This window comes from Argiope bruennichi, chromosome 2 (assembly GCF_947563725.1).
Source record: "Argiope bruennichi chromosome 2, qqArgBrue1.1, whole genome shotgun sequence".
NCBI lineage: Eukaryota > Metazoa > Arthropoda > Arachnida > Araneae > Araneidae > Argiope > Argiope bruennichi.
Window position 1 is genome coordinate 98227332 of NC_079152.1, and position 12340 is coordinate 98239671.

General features: G+C 26.1%; 1 protein-coding gene across 3 annotated transcripts in view; it reads right to left on the minus strand.

The window, feature by feature from the left end:
- LOC129989660 (3'-5' RNA helicase YTHDC2-like) overlaps window positions 1-12340 on the minus strand; it is a 60768-nt gene that overhangs the window by 37413 nt on the left and 11015 nt on the right. For all 3 annotated transcript variants that reach the window (XM_056098092.1, XM_056098091.1, XM_056098090.1), the window contains exons 10-15: window positions 8996-9125; window positions 8274-8469; window positions 5143-5315; window positions 4281-4371; window positions 2423-2510; window positions 1011-1091 (exon numbers count right to left, since the gene is read on the minus strand). In XM_056098092.1, the coding sequence (XP_055954067.1) occupies window positions 1011-1091; window positions 2423-2510; window positions 4281-4371; window positions 5143-5315; window positions 8274-8469; window positions 8996-9125 (759 nt within the window). The remainder of the gene's footprint in view (window positions 1-1010; window positions 1092-2422; window positions 2511-4280; window positions 4372-5142; window positions 5316-8273; window positions 8470-8995; window positions 9126-12340) is intronic.

Here is a 12340-nt window from a genome sequence, read left to right on the forward strand (position 1 = left end):
TCATTATATTAGGCCAATCAGCTTTGAGTAAACTCTTGAGTACAAATAAGTGCATTTTCCTCGCCATGTTCAATCGAGAAGACTAAGATCATGCATTTTTATAAAATAGTGACATTTAGATTTTCATTACTCAAACCGTTTTTATAGGAAAAAAGAATTTTTTTATTAGTGCCTCAAGAATATCTAATTACATGTGATTCATTAGACAGAGAGTCTGAAGAAATATTTTAAATTCTGCAATAAGAACTTTAGCATAAACTGCATAGAAAATATAATTATTTACTTCAATTAGACCATTTTTCTTATTAGATATATAAATCTGTTGCTAAAAGCTTAGAAATTATTAGTTGGATCCACATCTTGTATACACTAAACAGTGTTTGCCTTAAATAATACCAAATCATTGAATTAATAATATATATATTTTAAAATACAAAAACATTTCTCTTGCATTAATTTTATGAGAAATTATCATGCTTCATATTTATTTTATTTCATATAGACACTTGACAAAAATTAATTTTTCTGGATTTAATCTGTAAAGGGTATTAATGTAATCTTTTAATTAAAATTTTTATCTGCATGATGGCAACATGCTAATAAAAAGTAATTTTTTTATAAACATTATGTGCTTCTGCAGGTTGCATGTTATTTTGTGTGAAAAATATTTTGTTGGAAAGTATGCTCGAAATAGTTTTTTAAAAAATTAGGAAAAAATTACAGAGCAAAATAATAGGTATCATTGAAAAGATAATTTTTTAAATTTTAAGATGATGTAAAAAACATTTTTGTGCTGCAATATTCTCCAAAGACATTTCCAAAAATGACAAAATTTAGTTTAATTTAAATTAATTAAAATTCTAATATTTTTTAATCACTCTGGGATAAAAAATTTTACCCCCCCCCAAAGTATATATGCACCAAGTTTGGTAGCTCTAGGTCAAATGGTCTAATCTGTAGAGTGCCACAATAATCTTAATTATAAAGAAAAAATAATTAATTTAACTTACTTCTTTAACTTTACCACAATCAATAACAAATAATACATCATTAATAGTAACACTGGTTTCTGCTATATTGGTTGATAGTATCTAAAAAAAAGAAAAATTACAATAAAATACAATCTGATTATAGAGATTGAACAGCCAAAGACACAAAAATATATCATAGTACAGGAGAAAAAAGAGAGATCATGCTTAAACATTTGCAGTATGGAAGATGTTCCATTTTTAAGATATTGTTTTATTTTACTACCAAGCCTTACAAACAGATATGCAACCCACAACATATATTAAAGGTCTTAGAAATTACTTGCTGCTAGAGTTTTTGTAATGGATTAATTATTGAAATTTTATCTATCTCATTTCAGATGCAAATTAAATAGTAATCAAAAACTGAATTAAATTCTTTAAATATTTTAGAAACCATTTTATATTCCTCTATTAATTTCTCTTTTAATATTTACTTATTGTAATAAATACTATCTATAAGCTTTGAAAAAAAACTTTCATTATTACCTCTTTGATTAAAGAAACAGAATTTTAAAATAATATTTTTTAAAAATTCTTTGTTGATTAGAAATGGCATTAGAGCAGTTCATGAAATAAATCTTAAAGCCTAATAAATTTAAAAAGTGGTGGATTTCTATACTTTACAAATATACTTTTTACTTAAATCTTCAAATAATAAGAAATATAAATGACTAATAATTACTAAAATTAACTCGAAATTTGCCTTTATAAAAAATAAGACTTCTAAATTAAAGTTTAATATTACAATCAGCATTTTTTACTGATATTTTTGTCAAAAATATCAAGAGCTTAAATATGAAATAAAGGTTTACCCTGATTGTACCCAAGTGTGCACCTTTTTGGTGCACATCTTGGCTCTGGTAGAGAGACATTGGTGACCACAAATATCTTTCTTCAGAACTTCAAAAATATGGAAATCACTTGAGCAAAAATCTGAACTATTTTGGAGGATGTGTCAGGGCTTCCTTCAGGCAACTTCTTTTGCATAATCTTAACATCCCTGTTTACCATTAGAGAATGCTTCTATACACAAGCATACCAACATTACAAACTTCTGCACCATTCTTGTTATATAGTCAATCTGACTGCCCATTATACTATCCTTCTCCAAGCGAAACCAGATCCAAAAGAGAAGCTTATGAAATTATTTATTTGAAAACACAATGTCAGTATTATGAATTTCAAATGTTAAAAAAAAAAGTGTTTCTATTCTTTAATTTTAATTCCAAATTGGAATACAAAATGACATCTTTTTTGTCAAAAAGAAGTAAAAATATCAGTTTTGAATGGATTAAGAAGGTAAATCATTTTGACTATGGTATTAAGCTTAAAAATAATTTATGATTTTGATACATTTTCATTATTACACAAATATTTGCTTAAATACTTACTACTTTTCGTACTCCTGGTAGGACTGGTCTGAATACACGTTTTTGATCTGAGCTTTGCATTTGTGAATGGAGAGTAAACAGCATGACTCTACAAAAAGAAGAAAAAAAAAATATTTTATAATGTTACAGAACACTAATGACAATATACTGTGAAAAGTAACTAAATCTATATTTTAAAAATGTTTCAGAAAATAAAATGATGATTACAATTAGCTTATACAGGAAGAACTAGTTTCATCTCCATTAATAATAATAAAAAAGATAGTGTATTTATAATGTTTGTTATCATTCAATAGGATTAACTAATAGAACTTTAGAACTTCCAAATTTGGTATAGATATGCTTTGGAAGAGAAGAATGTGCATCTTGAAGAAAATTCTTAACATCTTAATTTTTAATTAAAGCTTCAATGTTATTCTACTATAACTTATAAAAATATCATAATACAAAAATCATTTTTATAGTACCTTAATTTTTTAAAATTATTTTTTTCAATGTGAAATTAATTTCTATAACATTATTTTTCTAACTTTAATTAACTTTTAAAAGAGTTTTTTAATATAATTTGTAACAATATTTTCATTGTTATAATTAAATCCTAATTGTTTTCATTGATTCTAAAATATTTGTACTGTTTGTATTCTTTTTTTAGTGTTGCTGATTCACATGTGAAAATTTGATTTATTTTGTTAACACTACAACTAATAAAAATGAATGTGCATGTGTCTGTATGTTCAGACCATTTTGACCAGCATCTATTAAACTTGGAACATCTCAGTAGAAATTTTAGTTGTAAGATTAAACACAGAAATGCTGAAAATTCAATTAATCCAATAATATATCAGAAATTATATATCATATGAAACATATTCATAAAACATATGAAACAAAACAGAATCATTGAACATCAGTTATGTAATATCAATCTATTTTATAATTTACTTAATAGAGAAGGTTTGTTTAAAAATTTAGTTCTAAAAAAATTTTTTAATTACATTGTTGTACAACAACTCAACTGGTATCAAAAATACTACTGAGCTGTGTGTGAATTTTTAGCAATAAAAAATTCTTTTTTGCTATAATATACCATCTGAAATCATAAAAATGTCATTTAAATTCTAAAAATTTTTTTAAAATAACTGCTTTGAGTATACGTTATCAGCCTTCTAACCATCTTAGTGCAAAAATCAGCAATCAGAAACAATCAATCTAACAAATGTGTAAGGCAAATATTTTGTTCTTATTATTACTATTAGAGAATTTAATCAATGACATGCTGTGCATCCTCAATAACATATAATCAATAAGCAAAGTAATCATCAATGTAAGCAACAATATAATATTAAATCTGGAAACTTATTTTCAAAATTCAAATAATTAAAATCAGAATTAAACTAAATATAAATTTCTTAACAAGATTCTATAAAAACAAAGAAACTATGATAGCTACATTATCTATACAAAAAAGGGCAGATATTAAAAAGATGAAAATTGAATAGAATACAAATTTTGTCCATATTAATGACAAAATAAAAACTCAAGCAGATAATTTCCCAATCAGATTTGCAATTTATACATTAATTTGACAAAAAAAAAAAAAAAAAAAAATCTTCTTTCTTAGCATTAAGCTAACAATATAGGACTTTTAGAGTAAATGAACATATAGTGATTTCTTGATATTTAACAATAAAAATTTATTAACCTGTTGAGTAATAACATGACTCTTTTATTAACATTAGATCTAGCTTTTTTAAAGTAATTCACATATAAAAGATATTTTTGTTTACTTATACTTCAGAATATGAACAAATACAAAACTAAAATTTAAAATTTGCAAGGGAAATTTTGAAAAAATTACCTGATTTCAGGCTTAGTTTCATTTTCACTAATTATTCTATCTCTAAGAGTTACAATGTCATCATATCCTGGGAGAAATATTAGTACAGCACCTAGAATAAAATCATTCAATACAATTTAATTGCAAACATACCAAGACTTCAATATTTAAGTTTGAGGCACTTAAAAAGCAATAAAATGTTCTTAAAAATAAATGTATTTCTGGTTTTTTACAAAAAAATAATTTTGATTATATGCATATTTAATTTATTATATTCATATAATCTAAAACTAAAAAGTAGACAATTAGATGCATTTTAAAACAATTAGAATATTAAATCAATAGAAATCTTACAGTTTTTGATTAAAATAAACCTTTTACCCAATCAAAAATGTCGAAAGCTTTTACAATAACAAAATGCTTAACTTAGACTTTAAAAAAAAAAAAAAAAGCTTAATTCAGTAATGTTTTTTTAAAGCATTTTAAGGATAGATAAAAAGCACATAAAAGTATAAGCATAATTAAAGATAACATGAGCTAAGAAAGTATTTACAATAAGGAATTAAATACAAGGCATCAAGAATTCAATCACAAAACTAAAACTATACACATTTTTACTATGGAAAAATATGTAAAATCTTTTCAACGAAGAAAGTAATATAAATATTTAACCATATTGTTTCAAAATATGAATAACACCAGAAATTGTTTTTTAATTTTTCAATTCACACACAAGGAGTAAATTTTAAAAATTGAATATATTTTTTAATGTTCAGTGGAATTCTTCATTAATTTTATTTATGTGTTAAAAATGATGAAATAATCATCCAATAATGAAAAAGAAAGAGAACAAATTATGATGAGAAAATGTAACATTCAATACCTTCTTCGTGACTGGCATATATACGAGAAAGGAGGCATAAAATTAAGTCATGGTCAATTTTTTCTTCATCTACACTATGGGTATAAGCATCCAAAAGTAATTTGTCTTCTTCTTGAATTTCTAACTGTCCATCAAGAGCATTATTTGATTTCTGTTCTGAATTTTCAGTTTTCCTGAAAGTGAATGAAACTATATTTTTAAATTCATAACATATTTAAGGTTACTTTAAAAAAAATTTTTTTTTTTAAATTATATGCATTTTGCAAAAGAATAATAAAAGAAATTCAAAGTATAAAAACATCAAAGAAAGAATACTAAAAGACAAAATTTCACATTAAGCAGAAATATTAGATTATAATTTTATACAATATAAAATGTGAAAAGGTTACTTGTTTTTCAAAAAAACTTGGGCCATTTTACTTAAAACTAAAATATTACAAAGGAAATCTTTAAAATGAGTAAGTTATGAACAGCTAACTTAGCAGTTCATAAGTCAGTGTTTTTAATCTTTATTAGCCAATATAGTCATTTTTTACAAAGATCAAAGGGGCGGCAAGAATCTTCCAATGGAAGGCAAGGCATCTCTGGCAAGAGGTACATACAATTAAAATTTTAAATAGCATTTCCTATTGTTTTGATAACATGTATTAAAACAAAATTCGTCAACATGACTATAAATTAATTAGCCTGTAAGTGACCTTAAAATTTTTTAATTAGCCTGAAAGTGATCTTAGGAACATCATAGTATATTTATATCCCCCCCCCCCTTCCTTTTAAAATTATTTTCTTTGCTTCTTAATAATTCAATCAATTTTACAAATACAATTATGTAGTTTTAAATAATGATTTGGTTTTTAGAAATAAGAAAAAATTTCCAATTGATCAATTTTTGTAAGGGGATCACATAAATATTCAAAAATTATAACTTTGTAAATTAATAGCACACTTATTTTTTGTTAACCTAAACTTTATTTTAATTGGAATATTTTTGAAATTTACAATACAATAGGTAAAAAGGTATGTACTGTTTCATCTTTTCTAAATATCATACTATGCATATATAGAACTTGCAAATATATTATCAATTTCCCAATGGCAGATTAAGTTCTTTTGTGGCCAGAGGCAGTGCATCAGATGGGGCCTTTCTTCTAATGAATTAGCAAATTTAACTCTACATTTCAATATACTTTTTACTTAAACAACATTCTAATGATTTATTTTAAGTTCATTTATATAAATTAGTAATTTTGTCAAAATAATTTATAATTTAATATGGTTCATGATTGTGTTGCATTGAATCTGTACACAATTATATTTAAAGAAAATTAATTAGGTTCGTCAATACTATACTGACTAAATGAATGCAATGAAAGAGGGGAAAAAATCTGAGCATGATAATATTTGTCAGTAATAATACTAACATAAAATTCATAGAATAAATTTTATAAATTTAACTGTTTGAGCTCTAGACAAATATCATTTTTCTTATAAAGTATTATCAAAAAAAGTATTATCATTTTTCTTATAAAGTATTATTTTGGTTAGCAGTCCAGTAACGATCCGATTTTACCAAAACAGCTGTTCGGGTAGAAGTGCTGTTACTGGCTTATATGCAATTCACCACGGTACTCACCCTCCAGTGAGTCAAAGGGGAGACGAACAATATGGATATTGAGTGGTGACGTATTGAGTTATTATTAGTAATAGCTGTTGTCTTAATGGGCCTAAACCCAGTTTTTGAATAGCGCCAAGCGATATGGCGAGCGTTTGTGGGTGCTAATGCGCCAAGTGTGTCTGGCGACTTTGGGTTGCTGCGTCACGTGAGTCTGACGACTTTGCTGTGCCAAGTGAGCCTGGTGACTTTAGTTGCGGGTAGTTGGTGCCACAACAGTTGTACAAAAGTTGAAGGCTCAGTGTCCGAGGTCACCAATTTAGAGGTATGAGACGTGTGAGGATAGAACCTGGGACCTTTTAGTTAGCAATCCAGTAACGATCCGATTTTACCAAAACAGCTGTTCGGGTAGAAGCGCTGTTACTGGCTTATATGCAATTCACCACAAATCCATTCACCAAGGCAGTTGCCTAACTAGAAACTCATCATCTGCATTTTTCCAATGAACAGAATAGTAATTTTATATTTATTTTGTAATTTGTAATTTCTTTTATAATTTCTCCAATGAACAGAATATAATTTTATATTTATTTTTTGAAACTGAATCAAAATTTTTCCATAATACTTATCATTCTACACCCAGATTCTATAAAATGTCACTTGACATTCAGAAAATTTACAAATTTGTGCCTTCATTAATAAATATGGCTATTTAGCTAATCGAAACAAAGATTATGTGTGTGTGTGTGCGTGTGTGTTCCCAGGCGTTTTTTAAAATAATATATTTATTTCAATAGTGTAAAGATATAAATTCTCAAATGGAAAAAAAAATTACATACAGATTTTTAGGCTTAATAATTTATAAGGCATTATCATTAATAATACCTTACAATGTATAAAAAACATGACACATTTCAGTCATTACATGCAAAAAAGTTTTTTATACTTTTTATCAGAACTCAAACATTTTTTTTAAAAAATTTAAAGTTAAAAAAAAAAAATTTCTAATTAAATATTCAATTTAATATTTGAAATTTTGATAACACATGATTTTTGTAATAAAATCTTGATTTTATATTTCATCCTCTTTTTAATAAAATTTGACTTATAAATATTGAATTTTCATTTTTTTTGTTATGCATGCATGGTAGTTATAATATACATATCTATTTAAATCAATCAACTTATAAACTTACAAGATCCAAACAAAACATTTTGAAATATTTCTGCATTAATAATAAAAAACAATTGCAGGAAAACATAAAAAAGCAATAAAATTAAATAAACTGCAAACAGGCCCTCACATTTATAAACAAAAAAAAGTATTAAATAAATTTTAATTTAAATTAAATTAATAGCATTTTATCTTTTTGCTTCATTACTATGAAAACTCACAGTAAAATTTCAAAACTGCTTCTTATCATCTCATTAACAATTATTTAGTGATAACTGAAAAATTAAACTGACTGAAATTTGTAATATTTCAAAAAAAAAAAAAAAATGGTCGTATACTACATACCATTGATTAGTAGTGAGAAGTTCAGCAATTTCCTTGTGACCAAATTGAATAGCCCAATCAACAGCAGTCCATCCATTGGTAGATTTAATATGAATGCTTGCACCAAGAACTAACAATTGTTCAACAACATCTATATTACCTCTACCAGCTGCTAGCATTAATGGACTTACAAGTGTTTCACTGTGTTGATAATCCACTAAAAAATTTAAATTAAAACTTTTATTAATAAATAAGCATTTCAAATTAAAATATATAAATTTTATAAATTTAAAATAAATATGGGATTATGGTTTTGCAAAAAAAAAAAAAAATCCTAAATTTTTTTAAGTGAATTCGATTTTTCAGATTCTTTTATTAGTCACTTTTCATATTTGTCTCGTAATTATTAAAATTATTTTCCTGAATAACCCAAGATTATTATAGAAGAGAAAAGTACTAGTCTAAAAAAAAAGAGAAGGAAGAAAAATTTTCTACTTTGTAGTTTTCTAAATTAAAAAAAAAAAAAAAAAACTATGATGGCATGCACTATATTGTTTAACTTAGTAATTTGTTAATCTAAAGAAGTTTACAATAATTTCAGAAACAGTATAGTTGAAGAGTTAAATAAATAAAAGAAAAATCAAAGCAAATTAAATTAAAGGACTAAACAGTCTACAGAATGGAAAAATTTTCAATTTATATATATTCTAATTATTAAATACAAATAGCAGATTTTATTTTACCTGATACATTCTCAGACAATATCAACTGCATTAAATAAGAAAAATCATCCTCTCCAGACACCCAAACATCTTCAATAACTTTATCCACAGCTGCTGTTAAATGTGAGGTAGGTTCTCTTTCATTGTCAATCTAGAAAAAATGTCAACAGCATTTTAACTTTTAATAACTGAAATAAAGTACACATGTTCATCCATACAACATTTTACACATATTTGCAACATGACATAATCTTAATCCTGTAGGAATATAAAAACTTCTACATAAGAAAAGATTATGTGCAGAAGGCTTCTGTTTAGGTTCACGAATATCCATCAGTGTATTTTGGAGTATTTATGTTATCATTTATCTATATATATTAACGAAAATCCATAAGTGTATTTTGGAGTATTTATATTGCCATTTATCTATATATATTAAGAACAAACTTTTAGATTTTATAAAAGTGTGAATCAGTTAGAATAAAAATCTTCACTTTTTTTACACATTTGGGAATCACTAATATACAGAAAAGCATTCACTGTTATATCAATATCTCACTGTTCTACTTAAATTTTTCTCTTTAACCTTGTTTAATTACCATCATCTTTTTCAAAAGATAAAAATATCATTTCATGGAATTTTGGGGTTAAGTTCTTGATATCCAAAAGCATTTGTACTCAATTTCATATTACATAAGTCTTCACAGGCTTAGTGTTAATCCATATTATTTTCTTGACATTTAGACAAAAACTTTCAGTTATTTTTCTATCATCTGCTGTTATATTCCTATTCATCTATTTACTTTGAAGCTTCTAGAGCTACTGAATAAGTAACACTTTAAAAATTTAAAAATTCTTTCCTTTCATTAAGTTTCAACAAATTTTCTTTTAATAGAGATTGTCTTTCTTCAAATCTTATTATTAACTATGGAATTTTTTCTTTATTGCTTTAATTTAACCTTATTCTCTTTGTGATCAAGTAACTCTGAATATTTTTTATAATTTTATTATATAAGACCCCTAGCCGCCCTTGGAGATCAGTTGGCTTGCTGGCATAAATAAGTGTTAAACATTTCAATTAAATATTTTCTGTAACTTGGTCTTAATAGTTTCAAACAAAATTCATTTATATTTCAAATTTGACGAGCATATATCTCATACTGTTTTAGAAGTCTGACACCATTCTCTTCAATGGATTATGCATTCCTTTATTTATTGGTCCATATATTTATATTTACAATTATCAGATTGGGGTACCTCAAAAATGGGGTGTGTGAAGCTTCCAACATGGTGGTTAGTTCTCATCACCTAGTTTCAAGAGAAATGATGCAGAGTTAGCTGCTCACAATCGATGATGTGGCCAGTGACAGCCCTTAGGATTCAACCATAGTTCTCACCAATGTTGTTGCAGTGTTCTAATGATTCCAATCTAAAAATCCAATCTAATCTCTTATTTTCGTTTTCTACTTTTTACTCTTAAATTTACAATTCAATGTTAAAATTGAACAATTGATATTTATTTTATTAACATTTAATTTGTTAATATTTAATTTATCTAAATACCTTAGGGTTGGATTAAGTGACATTCTGTGGTTGTACTTAAAATTAAAAAAGAAAAAAGATCAAATAGTTTAAATAGGCATAAAATAACATTCTTGTATTAAATTATCATCAAAAGGCAAATTTCCACTCTCCAAAGTATATATATGAAATGTCTGGTAACTCCAGATCAAATGGCTGGCATATAGAGGGCTAACCCAACACATACAGCCATCCATATTATTAATAAAGATTAGTCATCAAAGACGACCAGCTGATTATAGTGGATATATTTTTTTAATGATTTAGATATAACTTGATGTCCATAATTCCTTGAAATTATCTGACAATAATGCCATTTTGTTTTAATTACTGTCTTACTCAAATTCTTAATGTCTATATGAACCCTTCCAATGCAGAGCACTTCAATCACATCATGATGCTATTAAAAAGATAAGTGTACAGTTCATAAGTGTGCTGTACATTTTGTGGTATCCTATAAATTTCCTTTTCTTATCCTTCTTGTAAACTACAGAAATATTAAACAAAATCATTCTTCTTTAACTTTTCAATAATGGGTAGAGTCATGTGATCAGATAATTGATGGAACATAAAAGAGAGTAACTTCAGAGTAACAATGTAATCTACTGTTGGAAACCAGATTTAAAAAAATTTGACAAAATTCAGCATAAATTGCCACGATTAGTGAATTGGTATCATTAAAGTGACATTTTCTACTTTCTCATATATATAGCACAAAGAAAGTATAGTACTAGCCAAAAAATTCCAACTTCAGATTTTAATGAATCTCCAAGTTTTAGACCATCTCTCTTTTTGGAAAATGTCTATCAATCTGTCTGTGACAAAAATAAATCAAAAATGCTTTAAGCTAGACTGATGAAATTTATTGTCTGTCATTATTGTCAAATACTGTCATTATACCAAATTTGTTGATTTCTATCAAATTTTGAGCAAACTCCATTCACAGAAGTCTGTCTGCCTGGCTGTTCAAATATAATTCAACTTGATAACTACAAAATGGAGAAAGCTAGATGGATAAAATTCTGCACACACATTTAACATCTATAATCTAGACATCTATCAAATTTTGGGCTAAATAAAATCAGGGGTTGACCATCTGTCAGTCTAAAATTTCAGAAATTTATAAATGTGATAATTAAAAAATGAAATGATTTAAATATATTAAATTTTCTATGGTATTTTGTGACTACAAGTGTAACTTTTTAATAACTTTTGTTCCAATCGGTTGAGAAAAACGTATCTAAAACAAGAATTCGATTTTGGAATCCTATTAACACATGCCAGAGCTAGCTCGCCAAATAACAAGGTAAAAATGACACAATAGATGCAGTACAAATGCAAACTTCATGATAAAGGATAATATTTTGTAACTATTGTACATCATTGGCATGCAAAGCAAGTATAACTGTTTCATTAAAATACGTGAGAAAGCTATCGGTAGACTATTCTCTCTGATTTAAATTTTGAAATGGTACAAAATTCATTTTTATGTGATAATACATTTGGAAGTTATCACGGAAAAACACCAAAAATACAGTTTAATTTTTAGTTAATTAAAATTATAATTCAAAATTCAAAAAAATCTGAAGTGCACATTCCCAAATTCCTAGGTATGCATGTGTTAAATCTGATAGCTCTTGGCCAAATGGTCTACCTTGTCACACACACACATTCATCTTTATTATTAGTAGAGATATAGATATTAATGCCTCAATAATAGTTTGTTGAATATGATTCAAAGGGCAGAGGATTCATGTACTAATTTAAAATTCATAATTCATCTGA